Source organism: Antechinus flavipes, chromosome 4 (assembly GCF_016432865.1).
Source record: "Antechinus flavipes isolate AdamAnt ecotype Samford, QLD, Australia chromosome 4, AdamAnt_v2, whole genome shotgun sequence".
Classification (NCBI taxonomy): domain Eukaryota; kingdom Metazoa; phylum Chordata; class Mammalia; order Dasyuromorphia; family Dasyuridae; genus Antechinus; species Antechinus flavipes.
The window spans coordinates 408,246,210-408,269,555 of NC_067401.1; the positions used below are offsets into that span (position 1 = coordinate 408,246,210).

General features: G+C 33.0%; 2 protein-coding genes across 2 annotated transcripts in view; one reads left to right on the forward strand and one right to left on the reverse strand.

The window, feature by feature from the left end:
* Positions 1-2,552: 2,552 nt before the first annotated feature.
* ODR4 (odr-4 GPCR localization factor homolog) overlaps positions 2,553-23,346 on the reverse strand; it is a 103,498-nt gene continuing 82,704 nt past the window's right edge. The window contains exons 14-15 of the mRNA XM_051998771.1: positions 7,155-7,233; positions 2,553-3,429 (exon numbers count right to left, since the gene is read on the reverse strand). Coding sequence (XP_051854731.1) covers positions 7,181-7,233 — 53 coding nt within the window. The 3' untranslated portion in view covers positions 2,553-3,429; positions 7,155-7,180. The remainder of the gene's footprint in view (positions 3,430-7,154; positions 7,234-23,346) is intronic.
* Positions 10,799-23,346, forward strand: part of PDC (phosducin) — a 38,396-nt gene continuing 25,848 nt past the window's right edge. Inside the window, exon 1 of the mRNA XM_051998774.1 lies at positions 10,799-11,377. The gene's annotated coding sequence lies outside the window, so the exon portion shown is untranslated. The remainder of the gene's footprint in view (positions 11,378-23,346) is intronic.

Consider the following 23,346-nt stretch of genomic DNA (forward strand, 5'->3'; position numbering starts at 1 on the left):
ATGATAATACTAATACTACCATCCTTGCCTATGACCCTTTCAGAACTTTTGCTCTCTCTTATATATATTTTAATGATTCGTTGTTATTTTTTCCATTTTTTTCTTCCAACTTTGGTATCTATATCACTATTCTCCATTCTCCCAAAAGTCTTCTGTCCCCCCCGCCCCCAAAAGCCTTCCCTTATAACAATAAATATATGTATATATATTCATATATATGTATATGGTCAAATTAACATATTGGTCATTGTCTGAGAAGGTATATTGCATTCCTAATCTCTGGTTTGTTAACTTTCCACTGAGAGGGGAGAAGCATACTTCATAATAGTTCTTTTGAATATCTGCTCATTTTTCAGACTTTGCATCTTTTCTTGGGGGTAATCAGTTCTATGAGGTTACCATCTGGTGTACAAAGTATTCTTTTATTTTAGTTCATCTGAATTTACCTATTTAATACTAACAAGATTACCAAAGAATTATTCTTGCCCACAATTTGACAAGCAACCTGAAAGATTATTCCTTTGTTCAAATATTCCAGTTTTATCCAACTAATCCAAAATCATTGTTTTCAATCCATTTATGATGTAATAGGTTATGACTATTTTTATGGTTACAACATTCCTAGGGTGCTTTAGTATTTTTCCTAAGCATTTCTCTCACAATAATCCTATGAAGTAGAGAGTAGAAATATTAGTATTCTCATTTTACAATTAAAAATATTCAAGATCACATGACTAGCCATAATAAAGGAGGTAAAATAAGCATTGAAACAGGAAGATAGCTCTGAAGACTTTAAAATCAGTGTTCTTTCTTTAATGCCTTCTCACAGGGAATTGGTTTAATTAAATAAAATATAAATTTTAATTTCTGGAACAATAATTTCAGCAATAATTTCTTTAATATTGTAACTTTGAGGTAAAGCCTCTGCGTAATATTTAACCTATAGATTATGACTGACTTTCCTACTACTGACTAAATGAACTAGTTCTTATGATCAGAATAAGAGATTTAAGCAATGGTAAGCTAGTCTCAGAAAAAAAATAGACCTTTGCTGTACAGTATTCTAAAAAAACTTTATGAGTAACATTTTTACTCATTATGCGATATTCACCTTTGGTGGGAGGTAGGAAGTATGATGCAATGTGGTAGTCTGGTATAATAATGAATAATACTTTTATTTAATATTTTTTCCAGTCTCAACTTTAGACTCATAAGTTTTAAGTCAAGAAAATATAGCAGTTCATTAAATTAAAAAGTGTTAGCTTCCAAATGGAAAAAAAAAATCAAGACTGTCAAAGTATTTAGAGGGAAATGAAAAGAAATATGTTAAAAGGGGGAAAACTTTACTATAATCATATATGCTAAAAATATAATATTTTTAAAAATCACTGAAACATTGATGCAGATTTTTTGAGTAGTAATAGCACTTCCATATTAGATAAATGGTAAAAAGGACTCAAAGAGGCAATTCTTAAAGAAAAACACACAAATCCCCAGTGACCACTTGAAGAATATTCAAATTTTCTAATTAAAAAAAAATACAAATTAGTGGCAAGAAACTGGAAACTGAGTGGCTGCCCATCAATTGGAGAATGGCTGAATAAATTGTGGCATATGAATATTATGGAATATTATTGTTATGTAAGAAGCAGGATGATTTCAGAAAAGGTCTGGAGAGACTTATATAAACTGATGCTGAGTGAAATGAGCAGAATAGGAGATCATTATATACTTCAACAATAATACTATATGATGATCAATTCTGATGGGCATGGCCCTCTTCAACAATGAGACGAACCAAACCAGTTCCATTTGCTCAATGATGAATAGCACCAGCTACACCCAGCAAAAGAACTCTGGGAATTGAGTGTGAACCACTATATGGCATTTCCAATTCCTCTGTTTTTGTCCACTTGCATTTTTTATTTCTTTCACAAGTTAATTGTTCATTATTTCAAAGTTTGATTCTTCTTGTACAGCAAAATAACTGTATGGATATGTATACATATATTGTATTTAACATATACTTTAACATATTTAACATGTATTGGTCTACCTGCCATCTGGGGGAGAGGGGAGGAGGAAGGAGGAAGAAAATTGGAACAAAAGGTTTTGCAATTGTCAATGTTGAAAAAATTACCCATGCATATATCTTTAAAAAAAAAGCTTTAATAAAAAATACAAATTAAAGTAATATCACAGTATCAAATTGCCAAAAGGAGTTAAAAAATAAAATAAAATCCAGTGTTTTTAGGCTGCAAGAACCAGGTAGAGAAACCCCTAGTGAAGATACAAATTGATGTAAACTTTTTAGAGAACAATTTTGGTAACATGCATAATTAAAATTGCAAAAATCACAATATTTGAATCCACTACTAGAACTTTATTCTCAGATATTAATAAGAATCAAAGAAAGAAGGGCTATAAATTACAAAACTCAAAGAAATTTTATTTGTAACATCAAAAAAATCTCTGAAAATAAACCATATGCTCAGTGATTGAAGAATAGCAGAACAAATTATGGTATATGGCCATAATTAGAATATTATTTCAATTTAAGAAATGACAGGTATAAAGAACATAAAGAAATAAGGAAACATAAAATGATATATAGTGAACTAAAATGAATCAAAATTACCACAGAAACATAGACAATAATTCTGTAAATAGAAATGATAGCAAATTTCAAATTCTAAGCATTTTAGAATTTATGGTTTCATGCATGATACCATTTTGTTTCTTTCCTTGCAAAGATACATACAGAATCCTGGTTTGAAGGAACATTAAAGACTGTCTAGTATTAAAAACCTAAATAAGATCCTCAATACTAGGTCACCTCATGTTTTTTTCCTTTCTTTCTTCTTTTCTTCTTCTCTCTTTCTCCTTCCTTCCCTCTTTCCCTCCCACTTTGTCTCTCTCTGGTCTCTCTTATTCTTTCTTTTTTTTTTCTTTTTTCTTTCTTTCAGTACTGGCTTTTTCTCTTTCTTGCCCAGACTGAAAATTCAGGGATTACTTACAGACCTGATCCCACACTTATTCAGCATTCTTATAGGGAGGTTTAACCTATTCTGCTTCTGACCTGGGTGAATCTGTCCCTCCTTAAGCAAACTGGTGCTCCCACACAGACACACATTCTCAGGGGCTCACCATGTAAATGCTAACCTTGATGGAAACCTCAAGTGCATAGCCTACCATAGTGCAGAACTCATATAGCTTCAGTTTCTTGTTAGCTGAGATTAGAGTATGCCATTATAGTCAACTCACCTCATATTTTCTAGAAGACCTCCAAGGAAGAGGAACACATCACCTCCTGAGCCATCCCCACTCCATTTGTACACAGCCACAATTATAAAAAAAAAATTTTCCCTCTGATATCAAGCCTAAATGTGCTTCTTTCCAATTTCCACACGCTGTTGATAATTCTGTCCTCTGGGATTAAGTACAAAAGTAAAATTTTTCTTCAATGTGACAATACTTCAAATATTTGAAAACAGTTATCATATTCTTCCCTCTTCTCCTGGCTAAACATCCCCAATTGCTTCACTTGTCTTCATATGGTATTCTTCACCACACTTTCTTTGAATGTTTTTCATTTTATCAGACTTCCTAATGTGTGTGATACTCTTTCTTTGCACACACAAGGTCTTTGGGGAGAGTTGGCTCAAACTTAAGGTTAGATAGTAAATATACAGGTAAAGAAAACATGGGCAAAGGATTACCTCATCCTCTAGCACTGGAAAGTTCTTTTCTCCTTTTGTAAAATTCTCCCAAGTTCCCTTGGGGACTGGCTTCCTAATGGACACAGCAAAAACTTTTTTCTGCACCTAAGGGTCATATGTTAGAATTGTCACCATCTTAAAGTGGCTGTCTCTCCATGTCCATCTACAGACACTTCCAAATGTCATTGGTCATTGACACTGCCTCAATGGAAAACTGCTACTATTACTATTCAGGTTCAGTAATCAATAGAAGGTCTGCTGGGTTCTTTAGATTTCCCAAACTCACCAGATGAACACTTCCATCTTCAAATGCATATTTCTCCAATGTCAGGAAAAAAATTAATATAGAAACAGAGGCAGTCATGGGCAAGTAAAAGACAGAAAGTGGTGTGCCAGAAGAATCATAAGTTTGAATAAGCTTCAGAAACCCAACTGTCAAAATTTTCAGTGTGAGCATTTACAACTGGGAAATCAGCAAACACTATAAATTGAGGTTTGATTTATTGTTCTGTTGATTATCAGGACTTAAAAAAATGATAGAAAAAATAATCATTTGAATTAGACTTAAAAAGTGTGTAGTGGGTACATTTTTTTTCAGGAACTAGTTGTTAAACATTTATTGGCAAAATCCTGAAAACAAGGCTGTTGCTCCCCACCTAAGTGGATGCCCATCAGTTGGGGAATAGCTAAATAAGTTATATGTATAATATATATATGTAATTATACACACACAAGTTATATGTATAATATATATATGTAATTATACACACACACACACGTATATATGTGTGTGTGTGTGTTTCTATTGTTGGTTCTTTAAGAAATGATGAGCAGTCTGATTTCAGAAAATCAGGCTTCAGAAAAGCCTGGAAAGACTTACATGAAGTGTTGTGAAGTGAAGTGAGCAGAACCAAGAGAACATTGTACACAATAACAAGAAGATCATGTGATGATCAATGTGTTTGTCGGACTTGGTTCTTTTCAACAATGAGGTGATTCAAGACAATTCCAATAGACTTGTGATGGAAAGAACCATCCACATCCAAAGAGAGAACAATGGAGACTGAATGTGGATCAAAGCATAGAATTTTCACCTTCTTTTGTTGTTGCTTGTTTGCTTGTGTTTTTTTCCTATTTTGATCTGATTTTCTTGCATAGCATGACAAATGAGGAAATATGTTTATAAGAACTGCACATGTTTCATCTATATCAGATTGCTTGCTGTCTTGGAGAGGGGAGAAAAGGGGTAGGAAGGAAAATTGGGACACAAGGTTTTGCAAAGATGACTGTTGAAAACTTTGCACATATTTGAAAAAATATAATACTATTTAAATTTTTAAAAAAATTCTTGATGTCATTGTTGTTTTATGTTGTTGTTCACTTGTGTCTGACTCTTTGTGACTCCATTTAGGATTTTCTTGTCAAAGGGACTGGAGTGGTTTGCCATTTCTCTCTCCAGATGAGTTTTACAAATGAGGAACTAAAGCAATCAAGGTTAAGTCATTTGCCCAAGATCACACAACTAATATGTGTCTGAAGTCAGATTTGAACTCAGGAACTAGTCTTCCTAACTTCAGGCCCTGCACTCTTATTTGCCATGCCATCTAATTGCCATCAAAATTCTTAGAACTATCTCAAGGCAATTTTTCTAACTCGTAATCATGAAGAAAAAGAGGGACAAAGAACAGGTTAACCTTTTTGAACAACTCCATTCCAGCTTAGCAATCCCTGGTTCATTAGATCTTCCATATATACACATCAATTAATAGACTTTATATTTGGCCAGAAAATTCTTCCTGAAAAATTTCCATATTTTCATGGATTAAAATCAGTAGAGAGTATATCTAAGTATACTTTAAGGACATGTTTTCATAAGCCAGTCTACCCATTCTCCACCACTCTTCACATTGGAACCACCCTCAGGTTGTTGATTTAGAATTATATAAAAAATTAAGCTTACTGGTTTAACAGTCTTGGTTCCCTGGTTTGTCTTATAATTTAGCATATCATTACTAGAGATAGAATTGTTTATAATAAAGAATGAACTGAGAAGCGTCTTGCAAAGAAGAAAACAAGTTTCTGACCAAGTAGTCTTAGGTCTCTGAATATAGGGGCAATTATCCTACATAATTCAGTAATTTGTGAAGGCAATACACAACACTAGAGCATAGTATAAAAATGTATATTTAAAATAATCATCAGGGGTCATTTAAAAATCTTAAATTATGTACAATATGCTATTCAATAAGGGAAATGGGGAAAATATTTTGAAATGATTCTATTAAAACTTAATTATAAAAACATTTTGGTTTTTAAAAGGAAAAGTTTCCATTAAATAAAAAATTCATGTCAATGAAACACTTCAAATCTTGTATTGTACCTTAAGTAAATTATCACAAAGAGCATTTGTTGTTAAAGTTAGGGATTAAAATATCTAATATCATATTACTTTAGAAATAATTATATTCATATCATAACTTTCTTGCAGAAAACTGAAAGATCACTGTATATTCACACCAATTTTCAAAGAATTTTTTAAACTAAAGTGTTTTACAGATTTTCCCATAAGATAGTCTTCTATCAAGTTACAAAGAGAATTGTAGAAGACCAGCAGCTGACTTGTGGCTAATTTCCTATTAATGATAAATTCACATTTCCAGGCCACTTGCCAGTTTTCTGTCTACCAGATTACAAAAAGAAACATCCCCGTGTAACAAGTTGAGTAGTACAACAGCTATTATTTTGAAAGAGGAGCCAAACTGACTCATCTGTCAGTCCATTTCTTTTTTAAACAGAGGAATTCCACTAAATCTTGGCTTCTGAATTAAGGTGCAAAAAGGACATACTCTGGCAATCTAGCCTCCAATTTGGGAGACAATGTAGAGGGAATTGACCTTTTTTTTTTTTCCTACTAACAGTTGACATATAAAATGTGTTTCTCTTGACTTAAATGCATCAGTAGCAGGAACAAAAATAAGTTGCCCCCCTTCAATATGAAAGATTTAAATCAATTATGCAGGGAATGGATGGCATATTATTTATGACTGCAAGGGGAATGAATTTATTGGTATTGCCATGGAATGACCATATTTGAATTCCAGGAAGGAACCCAGTAATATCATTTAAACATTTAATATACTTTCTTAAAAGCCCAATTTTGTCATTTTTTATTAATTGGGGTTTTATTAAAGTATATGTGATTTCAAATTCTATTTGTAAAAGTTGGTTGATCAATTCAAGAGGTAGAGAGGGGGAAGAAAATAAGCTTTTATATAGCACCTATTATATGCCAAATGTTATGCTAAGAATTTTAAAATATTATATTGGTTGATCCTTAGAACAACCCTGTACCTCTCGCTGCCTCCAATATAAGGCAGTGTGGCAGAGTGGAAGAAGTCTTGACTCTGAAATCAGAGAACAGGGTTCAAATCTTACCTTCTTGTGTGACCTGGGTCAAGTCATTAATTTCCCTGGGAGGATTGGATGTAGTGGTCATGGAAAGTCCCTTCCAGTTCTAGATAAATTCAATATACATTGATTAGATTACTTGCTGTAGAATAGAACAACAAAAGCAAAACAGTGCATAACCTCAAAAAAGTCATTTTTATATTTTCCAAAATGGCAAAAGTGACACCAGTGACCTAGAAACCAAGTTCATAGAATCATAGAATCACCAAGTGGGAAAGGTTCTCAGAGACTAACTAGTACTGCCAAAGATTCCCTCAACCCTAGTATTTAAATCAAGAGAAACCCCAGTCCAACAAGAGGTCACACAGCCTTTGCTTGAAGATAATAAAGTAAAACTATCTCCTGAGGCAGCCTCTTTCAACATCAGATAGCTTCTGCTGTTAGAAGTTTGTTTTTGTACATAAAGTAGAAATTTACTTCTCTGCAACTTTCATCTTTTCTCTAATTCTACCTTCCTTGGCCAAGCAGAAGGATCCTACTCCTTTTCCCAAGTAGAAGTTCATTTTAAAGACAGCTTTCATGTCCCTTCTCAAGCCTGTTTTTATCCATACTAAATATCTTCAATTCCTCCAATGATCCTTATCTGAGTTGTTCTCATAGTTTTTTCCTTTCTGTTGGCTGTAATCTTCCAACAAGGCTCTTTCTGAGGTTGTTTATTCTTCCCTCTTTACCCCCCAGAAAAAAAATGAAAGAAAGGAGGAGTGAAAGGAAAAGATTAGAGGAGGAAATCGCCTCCTCTCTAGCCAGACACCTCAGGAAGAAGACAGCAGTCTTTGAAACTTCCACACTATTCCTTGGTTGAAAAGAACTGAAATAAGGAGAACACAGTTAGGTTCTGTAAGGATACCTAAGGAGTAAAGAAATGAATACTCTTTAATTCCTTATACTTTCTGTAGTTGGTCTTTAGTTCCAGGGCCCTTCCTAAGATGTTTCTCATTTAGCAAAAGTCCTGCAGAAGGTTTTCAGAAGACCTCAGGATCCTCATGATTTCAGCTCAATTTGAGAAACTGTCATTATAGATTTGGGTTGCTTTTTGCCAAGATTATGATATTCTAAGGTTTCCCTGTTTTCATCTTATACCAGATATTGAAGAGTAAACAAATCCTTAAGAAATACTCAGCTGATGGAAAATGAATGGATGCCCATCAATTGGAATATGGTTGAGTCAATTGTGGTATATGAATGTTATGGAATATTATTGTTCTATAAGGAATGACCAGCAGGATGAATACAGAGAGGCTTGGAGAGACTTACATGAACTGATGCTAAGTGAAATGAGCAGAACCAGGAGATCATTATATACCTCAACAATGATACTGTTTGAGGATGTATTCTGATGGAAGAGGATCTCTTCGATAAAGAGGGCTTTAATTGATCAAAGATGGACAGAAGCAGCTACACCCAGAGAAAGAACACTGGGAAATGAATATAAACTGCTTGCGTTTTTGTTTTTCTTCCCGGGTTATTTATACCTTCTGAATTCAATTCTCCCTGTGCAACAAGAAAACTGTTCGGTTCTGCACACATATATTGTATCTAGGATATGCTGTAACCCATTCAACATGTAAAGGACTGCTTGCCATCTGGGGGAAGGAGTGGAGGGAGGGAGGGGAAAAATCGGAACAGAAGTGAATGCAAGGGATAATGCTGTAAAAAATTACCCTGGCATGCGTTCTATCAATAAAAAGTTATTTAAAAATAAATAAATAAATAAAAAAGAAAAACTCAGCTGAAGCTTTGTACTGTGGATCTTATACAGTGGAGAAGTGGTCTAAATCTAGTTTAAAATTTCTACAATTAATAGATTTGGGAGTCAGTTGCTTGTAGGGAATTCTGGGCCCCCTACTTGGCCAAAGACTCATGTTCCTAAAAGAGAATTGAACAGCTTATTTGCTTTTTAGGGTTTGATTAGGTATTATAGGTCCTTGTGTGACTGGTATTGACTATTCATTTACTAATTGATATTGCAGGTGAATTCAGGGAGAACTAGCATCTCAAGTGTGAGGGCTTGTTGAGCCCTTTCCAGGACTGCTTATCCCTTTGCTGTCCACTGGACACTACAGTTCTCACCTGTGGCTCCAAGGTGCTATAAAGCATATGTTATGGTCCTGTAAACCTTCTTAGCAGACAGGCTAATCCAGGTTGAAAGTAATAACAGGTCACAAATCCTAAACACATGATGACACTTCCCAATGAATTGGATGGATGAGAACAATTTATTCCAAAACATATGAGGATGGCTGAAGCTATGAAGCACTTAGAGATTGAGCAGACATCAAAGAGCAAGATCATCCACTGCATCCCCAATACAGCTATTTTTGTTTTGACTTTTGTCTTACTATTAGATTTCAATGAAACTGGAAAAAGTCAACCAATTGGTACCTAATGGTGCCATATATATACACACACACACAAATACACACGTGCACATATATATGTGTGTGTGTATAATATATATGTATATATATAATATATATAATGTGTATATATATAAAATGTGTGCATACATATATAATGCTTGTATGTACATAGTACTTTAAAATCTAACTTCTTGTTCAATCATGTGCAATTCTTCATGATCTCTTGTAGGGGTTTTCTTGGCAAAGATAATGGAGTGTCTGCCATTTCCTTCTTCACTAGATTAAAGCAAACAAATGTTGAGTGATTTGCCCTGCTCACACAACCAATGAGTAGCTGAGGCCAGATTTGACTCAGATTTTTCTGACACCAGGCCCAAGATTCTATCTACTAGGTCATCTAGACCTAAAGTCTAATTTGCTTCTACAATAAAGCTTTAGTAAACAAAACTAAAGAAGTTAGTATAGACAAACCCGTTTCAGTATCTGCATAAAGAGTGAAATGATTCAAAAATGTAAAGGTAAATGGACTGTTGTTCTTTCTGTGATCTTAATGAAATGAAAACCAAAAAAAAAATTATTTTCCAAGAAGTAAAAAAACAGAATGGAATTTTTAAAAAGAAAACCCTTTCCTGATATATGAGGAGATATGTGCTAGCTTTAATTGGCATTCTTTCTAACCTGGTATGCACAGAGCTCTTCAAAATTTCTTCTCCAGGTTTTAATTTCTTTTCCAATCTTTTAGGATTAGTTTCACATATGTCAGACTCCTTTTGTAGGAAAAAGATTCTTTTTAGTGCCAATCAGATTGTCTATATGGACACAGCCTTATTATTAGGATGGATAATAATGGCTGGATTCAGCAGTCTTAAAAATTGATACTAATTGGGAGTTTGCCTAATCCAAGAAGTTGTTTGAAGAACTAGAGAAGTTTGACTTAATTCAACCATTTTGTTTTAAAGCAATTTGTAATTATAAACAGATCATTGGGCTTCCTGATAAGATTCATGAAATAAAAATCAGAAATATCAAATCTAGATGCACCAAAAGTGATGGGTCATACAGGAGGATGGTCAAAAATGAAAGGTCTCTTTTCCAGTCCTTTTTATCCCTTAAATACTCTATTACAATTACATCATTACATTATACTGAATATGTGTGAATTAGAAAACCATTACATCACCATGCTAAGCACTAAATATATGTATACTAAAGAATCATCATCTCATCAATTCCACTTTGTTAACCCCTTATTGTAAGTATCCTTGTTTCTATACTTTTATACTTCTCCAGAGTTCAGGCACTTTATAGTTTTTCGTATAAGATTTCTTACATTTTCTTCTATTTTTTTCATTCTCTATTTTTAAAATTATTTCTCAGTCTCATGACTTCACTGGCTTCCCCTTGCCCAATTTCTAATTTTCTCTGGATCTCCTTTTCTACTTAGTGACTTTCTTTTCATAACTTCTTGTTTTTCTTGGATTGTTCACAATTTTTTTTTAGTTTTTGCGCAATCTCTCTTGTAGTGGGCTGAAACTCTTGAGTCGATGCACTGAGGTCAGGATGGCTGAGCACTTAGGGCTAATTACTGATTGAACAATACTCTATGGGCATATGCTTGGAAAATGGTCCTTCCCACTATCCTGTGCTGGTTCAATAATTGGTGTATACAGAGGATTGTAGGAGGGACTAGAGGGTGGCGTAAGAATAACCAGGATCATTTTTGCGGTGGATGAGGAAGAAGGCGGTGGCAGAGATTCTACTTCCATCCTGTTCAACCTTGCGTCTAAAGACCGAGGACTTTTGCTTATCCTGACTCCGGCTGATTCTAAGGTATCCTGGATGCTAACTCGGTCACCACACTCTCTCATTTGATTTTTAAAGTCTTTTTTGAGTTCTATGAATTCTTTTTAGGTAGATAACTCTTTAGGTAGGAGAAACTTTTTAAAACTTCATTATCCTTTTTTGGAGATGAACCCTGGTTTTCCCTATTTCCATATTAACTTTCTATAGTTGAGTTCTTTCTTCTTTGCCTTCTTATTTTTTTTAATAGTCACTTGTCAATATAATCCCCTGGGGTGGGCAGAGGAGGAAGTTGGTATTCTTTCAGTTCTCTCCTCTGGCCTGGAACCCACAACCAAGAACTCCACCTTCCTCTAATTGTCCACAGGCAGCACAGTCTCTGACCCACTGTTTCTGCACTTACCCAATATGCTGGTTCTTTCTCCCCTAGGGCCACATCTCAGCAGCACAGTGTAATCTGGTGTTCCTTATAAGAACAGGTTCCCTCAGTCTTTGTGACTCAACCCCTAACTCTCCATACTTACTGAAAGGTGAAAATTCCTTCTGAGGCTACCTCTGAATCTAGCTAGCCCCACAGCAGCTTGCTTGCTGTTTCAGGGGAGCTAACTTGGGGGTCAAACCTTTATTCTGGGGTCTTTCTTCAGATTTTCAGAGGTTGTCCCAGAAGGACAATTATTCTGCCCCAAGTCTTATATGTTTTTCACCAGTCTCTGTTCACCTTGAGGCACAATTTTGTTTTGTTTATGGGGAAAATCTGGAGAATTTGGAATTTTCTGACTTTGCCATCTTCTCAGGTTCCTTTCCTCAACTTTTTGTTCTTAAGGCACCAAATACTCAATGTTATCTTTCACTTACCTATTTTGGCATATTATAGTACAAAATAACTAAATATTTTAACTATAAAAAAGAAACAGTCTGAAAATCTAGCTGACTTCACTAATTTTATCCAAAATAACACTATTTAAAGATGACAGTATGATGTAGTGGAAATAACCCCAAGTCAGAACCCCCAAGATGTTGAGAAAGTTAGATCTATTTCCTTAGGATTATTTAATCAGAGCTTTGAAAAAGGTTTTCAGATTATCCTGTGAAAAAGATGGGAAAATGTCAGCTAGATAATAATATGGATTTAGAACTGATTGAATAATTGGACATAAAAGATAATCATATGAGCATTATGTCTATGTCAACTTAGAGATACATATATATGTCTCTGAAGGAACAATTCAGAGAGCTGTCTTTAACTTTATGCTGTTCAATAAACTTGATAAAGCTATGGAAAAGATTCTTGTTCAGTTCAGTATAGTTTTCTGTAGTGTTCAGGGAGCTACAACAGCTATATTCAGCATCCACCTCCAAAACCTAGAAGGTTAGCTAACAAATTGACAGGGTCAGAACTCAAGAAATATTGATTGGCTGAAATTTATTCATAAAATAAAATTATAAAGAGATGAATATAAGGCGCTATATCTTCATTTTAAAAATCAACTAGACCAATATAAGAGGAAGGAAGCATATAGATTATAGTTTCCATGGGGAAAAAAAAAAACAAACTTTGGTGATGTTATTGACTTTCAAACTCAATATTAATCCCATGTGCTTATGTTAATTCTAGCTTGTATTGCATTTTGTCAGTGATATTTTGACAAAGAAAATATAATCCAATTGATTCTATCAGTGATATTTTGACAATAATAATCCAATTGATCATTTTATGCTGTTTAAAGACTATGAGCAATTGATGGTCAGTATATATTTTTGTCAGTTATATGGCATCTCTGGCATTTTTAAGAGTTACTAATCATTAGTGATGTTTGCTAGTTTGGATAGTGTATCTAGTATGTCTGAATCTACTATAGGAGTTTAAATAAATGTAAAGAAAAATATAGTGAAGTATTTCAGGTAGATCTTTATGTGAGCTATATGAACTTTATCCTTGAAGCATTTTAAGTAAACTAAAGATTTTGGATCAATCTTTTTAATGCTATTAATTCTCTTTATATATTAGTGGATTAGAATCTTGTATGATATGTGAAATGGAGATTTCACAAAAATTAGGAATTCTCAGGCAGCTAGGGATTAGACTACTAATCCTACAGTCAGGAAGGCCTGAATTCTAATGCAGCCTCCAACACTTACTAGCTGCCATTCTGGCCAGAAATTCTGAGGGTCTCCCCTCCTAGACTGATTTTTTGTTGTTGTTGCTGAAGGTATTTACTTATTGAATAGGTGCTTTGAGATTATGGTGGAATAAATGTAATCGTACAAAGACCACTAAAGAATGCCTTGATTCTGAACTAAAGGAATCAGATCATTCTCCTTTCTTTTAGGCTTTAATTTATTCAATCCTTCCTAACCATACCTGTTACATGAAGCTATTCGTGGATAAGAGTTTTTAAAAACTAATTCACACACACACACACACAAGCAAAACAAATGCAAGATCCCAAGAGCAGCTCAATTTAAGCATGATTTTGTTTATCCAATAAGAATTAGCTTTATCAGCCAAAGAATTAAAGTCCATATACTCTGTGAGTGTTGTTCAACTTTTATTTTTTTGAGATAATAACATCACAGGGCGATGTCTTGACTTGCAATGGTCCAGCGCGCAGTGGATAACTGTAGAATCTAAGCTCTAAGTGTTCTGTAGCACTTACTTTAGCCACCTATGTGTCCATTGGAACAAATTGTTCTCACCCATTCTACTAGAGGAAGTCTTCATATGCTTGGGCAGACATTCCCTTAACTCAACAATGGACTTGAGGCCTGTTGTTTATCTTCAACCTGGTTCAATTTGTCTGCTGAGATGGTTTTACAGGAGTATGGCTACTGCACATGCTACAGCTTTTTGGAACTATAGATGAGAATTGGAGATAAATGGACAGCAAAGGTGAATGAGCAGCCTTGAAAGAGCTTGTCAAACTTTCACATCTGGGGTACTAGTAGTCCTCTCTGAATGCTCCATAAACCCCATCTTGTGAGTGTTATCTCATTCATTACTACAGTAAATTGACAGCTTCATCTTTGGTCTGGTCATTTGGGGTTAATTCATTAACTAGCTAGATCATGAATGTTGATATCTTTGTATATCACTCTAAAACAAATTTGGTATTTAATGCCTCTTTATTAAATTCTTTAATTTTTAAAATTAAATTTAGTTGTTTTAATTGTTTTTAGTTTAATGAATAAAATAGCATCCTTTACAGCTGATATAAATGGTTGCAGTTTTTAAAAATATATATCTTCCTTCCATGCACCTCATGGTGAAATGTGTGAGGCAAGCTATGATCTGATCATGAGTTGCTAGCCTTCTCCTGATAACTGAAATAGGTATTAGTTAAATGTTCCATTAACTCCTCTTTTTGATTTAAGATGAATCATTTTTGACAATTCTTCAAAACTGTCTATATTAAAACCTCAGTCTCTTTTGTTTCCTTTGCCTGTTTTTTATCTCTGTTTTCCATTTTTTTCCTACCATAATTTATATTCTGTTTTTAAAAAGCCTTCTTGAGGCAATTTCCTATATTGTTATAATCATAGATTGAGACAAAAAAAAAAAAGAATCCTCCCATATCAAATATCAAGAAGCTCATTCATTTGAGCCAATTCTATTCTGAAACTCTTAAGAATACATAAGCTCTCTGAAAAGGAAGAAGCAATTCCCAAAAACTCACACACCTTGATCAAGACCCAGGTACTGTAAAGACTAATCTCATTTCCTTGTTAAACTAAAAATGCTTATAAATCAGGGGAATGTTGTAGTTATTACAAAACTAGATTTCAGAAGTTTTTTTTGTTTGTTTTTTGTTTTTTTTTTTTTAACAAAGACTCTCATGTTATGCATATGAATGACCAGACTGGACTCACCAAGTAGTCTTAAATGGGTCATGCACCAAAACAGCTATCTCTAATATGTATTGCCCTCAGCAATCATTCAGTCCTTGGTCTCCTTTTCAACATTTTTGTTAATATTTCACTCACAAGTGGACACTACTGCTGGGTACCGATTCTATTCAATAGAAAAGAGCCTGTAGAGTTGCATGATTTCACAGATGAAATCCCAGATTGTACTTGGGAGAAAAACACAAGTTTTCTGTAGTGGTCAGGGAGCTACAACAGCTATATTCAGCATCTACCTCCAAAATGTGGGTGGTACTGCATGTCTGCTCAGTCTAAGCATATGATTCATGTCAATAAACCTAATTAAACCTTTATTCAAGTCCTGTTTTGGGCACATACCTGCTATGTGATGTTGGGCAGTCCACTTAACCTCTCATTCAACCCAAGCAATTGTCAAAGATGATAAATTGAAGAGGTGTTAATCTTAAAAAGTAAAGACTGTTTCTTCCAGGAGTTCCTTAGACTAATGCTGTTAGCAATACCTATCCTCTTTCCTTTGTGCAGGTCACTATGTTGGACTAGTTAAGTCATAGACTGCCCTCAAAGAGTTTAGAGTCAAGTAGAGAAGATTAGCTATGTACACAAATTACAATTATAAAAAATAGAATATAAGTGTGACCAAAGTAAAACATGCTATTAAAAAAGAAAAAAAATTTTTTTTGATTGAAGGATCAGGCAAGAGGTGGCATTTAAGTTGATTCTTGAAGGGATGGGTAAGATCTCAAGAGGCAAAATGGAAGTAGATCACTCAAGACAGAAAACAATTTGAATTAGATCAGGGAAGTTAGTGAACTCAGGGCAATTTTAGAGTATAGTAAGTTACCTGTTTTGGTAAGAACTAAAAAAAAAATACTCTCAGAAAAAACTGGAAGATATAAAACAAGAAAATCAAATCACAGAATTTCAGATCTGGAAGAAACCTCAGTGACTTTATGGTCCAACCCATTCCCCCAGAAGAATTCCCACAACAATATATCCAATGTACCAGTACTCCACCAAAAGATATTCCGATCTCTATTTGAAAGCCTCCAATAAAAAATAAACATATTGTCATAGTGGATTCTATGTCTTTTAAACAAAATTAAAATCTGATTGAGGAAGATACAATTTTCACATAAACTAAAATTAGAAAAAATAATTAGAAGGTTTACAATCAACAATTTAAAAAATATTCTCCAGATTTTTTTCCTACCTACTAATGAGACTTCAAATATTTTAAAGAAGCACTACTGTGATTATGGAATAATTTGTCATTTTCTTTTTCATATTTAAGATTGACAAAGAATTAATGAATTTTTTCAGAAGAATAACATACTGGGCAAATTGATATATTTGGTTTTTTCTTTGTAAAATAGTACTATAGTGTTCTTAAAATTGGGCTTTTTAAAATGTCTGAGCTCCTTTAATGTTAATCCTTTCAAATATTTTAAAGGTTAATCAGGAAGCATACTTGAATGGGTAGATCTTGAGATTTTTAACTCCTCTTTTTGACAGCTTTTCGTGATATACAAAAATTGCTCAGTTTACTGTTGAGGTAATTAACTCAAACATGCTGTCAATAGTAAAGCCAAGTATGTAATCACATTATCTTCTCCCAAATACCTTTCCAGTAACATATGCATGTAAAGATAGAGATTTTGCATAATTTTATAAAAATAATTATGTAAATATTAAGGACATGCGAAATATTATCAACCTTCTACTTTTTCCCCAAGTCTCTGGATTTAGACCCAAACTGAAGTTTTATATGAGAATTCAAAGTACAAGATAATTTTCTGAAGGAAAAAATTATTATTTTAATAGCACCATTAGTGATTTGGAACACTTATCTGCTACAACCCTTTACATTTTAGATGTTCCTTCTAATTTTCTCTGAAGAAAGTCCTTCAAGAGGTATATGCAACTAAAAGGGAATCCTTTGACTTCATCATAGATTTATTATTTATATAAAAGTGATTTGCCAAGTAGATTTCCATTAAAAATACTATAGGAATTGTTAGTCTAAAAATTGGTGTCTAAAGGTAAATACTGACCCCTATGGGTAGCACGATTGTATTTATGCTACATATGAATTTATATTACATAAAATGCATAAAGTTGCTCATATCATCAATATTTATGGCCCTTTCAAGTCAGATCAATCAAAAATTATTTATTAAGACTTTCTATGTGTCAAGTACTATGTTAAGTGTTATGGATACAAATTAGACCAGAAAGTACTCTTCTCTCTCAAGGAGTTCACAGTTTAATAGGGGTACATGCAAATAACTATGTATAAATATATACACATTGATATGTACTTATATATACATATATAAATATAAATACATACACATATACATAATAGATAAATTGGAGATAATAGAAAACATAAAGGGGATCATGAAAGTTTTCTGAAAATAAAATTTAAAATTGATTTAACAATTCAATTAAGTCCTGCATTTTCAAATTTTGACATTTTTGAAGATTTCATTTCATTATAGGAAGTATTAGAGGAAAAAATGGGTTAATTATTTTAAAAATGTGAGGCATAATTAATGTAAGTTTATATTGAAGAAGGTTAGCATCCTTTGAATCATTTTTCTATCACAGATTTATAGAAGAACAATGACAAAAATTACATAGACTAAGCAAGCATAAATGAGTTGAGATCTACTTTGCTGGAGAGAGTATACCATCCTCAATAAGATCATAGATCTCTTGGAATATTTTAAGTACCTATAAACATTGTCTTTATCTTTAAAGAGAAAAAGAAAGGAAAATGTTCCAGGTTTAAAACTTTATTGTGATTTTATTTTTATGCTCTTGCAGAGATGTAATATCTACTGGCATAAAGACAAAAAATGACATTGTTCAGGAAAAAATGATAATAAAGACTGATGTTCCATACAACAGAAAACTTGGGATTTTCATATCTATGAGAACTGTATAGAGTGTGGACATCCTTACATAATCCAAAGAAGTTTTAAATACACATGGCTGATTCAGAATAGTATTTACATAGCAGTGGTTTGGGAGTGTTATGAGCAAAAGTAGAAGAACATTTCCTTTTTAACTTAAAGACAGGAAAGCATAAGAAAACATTTTAAGATGAAGTTCTAAGAAAAAAAAAAGTAAATAGCACTATTTTTGATTCCTTTTCCTATCCAGCTAGTGAAGGTCATAGAGAAGATTGACTGATTTCTAGTACCTTCTGTTTCCCTGAAATTAACCAGGAATATGATAACCAAATTCTTGAGTTTTTTTTATGTCAAAGAAAAACATATATATTGCAAGTAGACAAAAAGAAAGAATTTAAATACCAAGGAAACACAGTTAGAATCAATATTACAACCGTATAAAGGAAAGAAAATTTGTGAATTCAATTGTTACCAAGAATAACTTACCCTGAAAAACTTAGTACAATTCGAAGGGATCATTAATAGAATAGAACACTTTCTGATGAAAGGACCAAGAAATAGGAAATAGAATCACAGTTATCAAGAGATACCTAGAATGGAAGAATACTTATTTTCCTAGAGAAGATGAGATTAGTGTCCATTTAGAATTGTCGCTGAATTCTTAAGTTAATATTAGGAAATTTAGAAACACAAGATTTGAATGTAATTTTGATATTTTATTGAATTTAAGACAGTAAAGAAGTAATGAAAAAAGGAATATATTAGAAAGAAATGAGGAAGAAGAAAGAAGCTTAGTATTACTTGCATAATTGAGGCACACCAGAAAAAGAATATGAACATGGAAGAACAGCTGGGTGAAGATATCTTTCATGATATGCATTTGAATTTACATCTAACTTTTACAAAAGATGATCGTTCACATACACGAGCATGCAATTAGGCATGAAAAGACATTAAAATCAACAAATAAGTAATGGACAGAGAATGGAACGAGAAATATTGAAGAGAGAAAGAAGATTCAGGAAAGAGTCACAGGCAAAACAAACTTCAGGGGTTATATCATAAAAAAGGGAACCAAAAAGGGAGTAAGGAGGATATTATGGGAAAAAAAACATAATTAACAGTCATCTTCATGTGGGTGAGATGCATGATAAAACAGGGAAGTTAGTCAAATGAACAGAAATCAAAATCTTACAATATGTTGCTTATAGGAAACAAATTTGAAGTATTGGGATTCATACAGAATTAAAATGAAGACCTGGAGCAGAATTTATTTTGTTTAGGGTGAATTCAAAACAGGAGGATAATAATTATAATCCCAGATAAAACCACTATAAAATTAAAAAGGATAAGCAGAGTAATTCCATTATTCTAGGCACCCTAGGTAATAAAATTGTTAGTATCTCATGCATCAAATGTCACAACTAACATAACATAACATAACATTTAACATAAGTTAAACAAATAACAGAGGAATGTTCGCAACAAAGCCATAATAGTGGGGAACTTCAACATGCTTCCTTAGAACAAGACAAATCTAACAAAAAAGATAAAAAGAAAGAAGGTAAACATCTATATATGATTTTAAATATTAGATATGATAGATCTCTGATGATCCCATAATGATAATAGAAAGGGATATGCCTATTTCTTAGTTGTACATAGTACTTTGCAAGAACTGTTCATATGCTTAGGTACAAAAACCTCATAAGAAATAAATATTAACCATATCATTTATTTGCCAAAATGCAACTAAGATTATCTGAAGAAAGAAATCAACATAGAGAGACTAAATGATTTAATCATAAAGAACTGGTTAAGTCAGAGAACAAATTATAGAAACAATAGGTAATAACATATAATGATAATGATTATAACAACAATAGCTAATAGTTAAATAGCACCTACTTTGTACCAGACACTATGCTAAGAACTTTACATTTAGCTCATTTGATCTTTGCAATAAGCTTGAAGGGCAGGTATTATTATTAACCCCATGTTATTAGTAAAAAAACAGAAAAACAGGAGTTAAGTGACTTGCCTGGGGTCATACATCTAGGAAGTATATGGGGCAGGATTTGAACTCAAATGCAGTATCATCTGTCTCACAAAAAAGACAACTAAAAAATATATCAAAACTTCTGGGTTGCAAAGCAGAATTTAGGGAAGAATTTATGAATTTAAATACTTTTATTAATAAAAAGATAAAGAATCAATCAATGAATAAAGCACACAACTAAAAAGAGAAAAGAAACAAATATTTAAAACTAGTTAAATGCAAAAATAGACATTCTGAAAATCAAAAAGATCAATAAAATTGAAAAAATAAGCTAATTAATAGAACTAGGCTTGACTTTTCAAAATAATGAAAAAAATGTTAAAACTTAATGACCCAATAAAAAAAGAGGAAAAAACCAAATTGTTAGTATGACAAATTTAAAAGAACACAGCAAATGAAAAGAAAATAAAACATTACTACTATTTTGCCTAATTATAAAATAACTGATCATTTGAGTGAATATACAACCATATAAAAATAGATATTGATAGTAAAAGAAATTTTACATATATGGATATACATATCCATATATGCACATATACGTATGTGTATTTATGAAACACAAACTTCATCAAGATGGATAAAAGATCAAGAAATCAAGGGAAATAATGGGAAATTCAAGAAGAATAGGGGCATAAGAATAACATGAAAAAGGACTGGAAAGATAGGAACCACTTGCAGAAGTCTTTAATAAGCATGAAGAGTTTGTATTTTTTTTCTTATAGATAATGAAGATTAAGATTTTTGAGTAGAGGAATAATGTTGCCAGATCTATGTTTTAAGAATGTAAATTTGCCAACTATGTAAGGATAGATTTTAGAGGAAAGAAATTGATTCAAGAAGAACAATAAGGAGACAATTGCAGTAATTGCAATTACGCAAGGTGATGAGGTAGTGAAATAAAACCGAGCAGTATAAGCAAAAAAGGGGAAAATGATTAAGATTTAGAGGAAGAATTACTGGCAGCCTAAGAGTAGGTGAGTCTTTTTTTTCTACTATGTGACAAATGTTTGCTAATATTGAATTTTTCAGTCCACTAAAACTTCTCATACCTTTTCTCTTCATGAACATGACATTGTGAACCAAAATAGGTTCAAGTAGGATCTTAATTTATCCATATTAAATAGTGTATTATAAGATATTTGGTATATCATTCTGACCCATAAAGTTTTTTCTGTATCTTCATTTCTCAGCCACAATCAATCACACCTCTTGCTTTTGTTTCATATACATATAAGGTAGGCATACCAACTATACTTCTATTCAAGTCATTGATAAAATTTTGACTAGCTAATGATTAAAGGCAGCTTCCTGGGGTGTTCCACTACAAATCTTCTTCAAGGTATTTCTTATTCTAAATCCCCACACTGATTACATTTTCCTTTTTTATTAGTTTTGTTTCTTTGTTCCACCTCCATTTCTTAGGTTTCAATTTTATTTTTTCTAATTTAGATTTTATTTCTCTGTACCACCTAATTTAATTTTTGTAACTCTGTGAAAACTAAACTCTTATCCAATTCTCACAATAGGAATCATTAGAATAATTGTGACAGAAAATGATAGACTAGTTGTGACCACAGCTACTTTTATGACCTGTTTTTCTAGTTTGGGGAGAATTTATATGGCAGCAAGGCATTTGGGACTGACATAAACACCACATCTGTAAACTCCTACAAAAACCAAATAATAACACAAGAAAGTTAGAGAAGAGCTAACACACCAGAAGCTAATGGATGGCTCTTTGGTAGCTGACTCAGTAGATAGAGTTCTAGGTCTGGAGTCAGGAAGACTTGAGTTCAAATACAGCCTCATACTCACTACTTGGGTGACCCTAGGCAAGTTATTTAACCTCTGTTTGTCTAATCCACTGTAGAAAGAAATGGCAAACCACCAAGAAAACCCAATACAAGATCACAAAGATTTGGACAGAACTAAACAACTGAATAACAGCCCTATACGTGACAAGGAATTCAACCTACCTTATGGTGTCTTCCACCTTGTTAATGGCAAGTTTCAGCAGAGAATTTTCTCTTTGTTAATAACTTCCTGTTGGAATTTAGCCTGCCAGTCAATGGTATAATAATACAATTTTTGCCTCTTTATTTGGAGATGTTCTAAGCCACCAAATTCTTTTGAGATACCTCAAGATACCAGCCTGAAACCCCAATATATTTGGGGGGAGTTCAGTACTTCTGCATCTCATTACAACCAATGTATGAATTTATATTGCTTGTCTCAGCATATTTGTGAATATGGAGTTTGTCTTTCCTCTTTTTTCCCCCAACAGAGAGAAGGAGGTAGAAGAAAGATAAAATAATTTCTTATTAATGGAAAAAAAATTGATTTAAAAAATGGGAGAAAATTATTTATATAGGGCTTACTAAATGCCAGACATTGTGCTAAGCATTTTTAAACAAATATCACAACCACCCTAGGAAGTAGATATTATTATTATTATTTAGATTATTCCTTATCCTTATTATAATCTTTATTATTCATATATATGTACATACATATATATATATATATTCCTTATTAAGATTAAGTGATTCATCCAGGTTATACAACTAAAAGTATCTGGATCTACTGTATCTACTATTACACAAAAAGAACAAAGGTTTCACCTGTGGAAATTTTAATAGAGAAAAAAAGTGGATGAATTGTGCATTTTTAAAGCTGAAATGGGCTTTAGGAGTCATTTAGGGCCACCTTTTAATATTGCAGATGACGAAAGAGGCACAGAGACTGTAAGTGACTTACTCCAGACCATACAATTTAATCCTGGAAGAACACGTACCAACCTCTAGATCTCCTTAGTATCAACACTGTGGTCTTTCTGCTACTTAAGTTTGTCTTTGAAAATACTTCCAGAAGAGACTGGTACCTAAACACAAAACCTTAGGCAGATCAGATTTAAGAGCTTAAAAATAGACAGATTAAGACAGTGCCAGAAGAAAAACTTCAGTTGTTGGAATAGTTATTGCTGGAATCATTTCAAGGACAAGAGAAGATACAGAAAAGAGGCAAACAATGTGGACCGGTAGTAAGATTCCAAGTAGAGGATTAAGAAATAAATCACTGAACAGTAGACTTTCTGAATAGGATCAACTTATTAAAGATAATAAGTGTTCCTGGGTCTG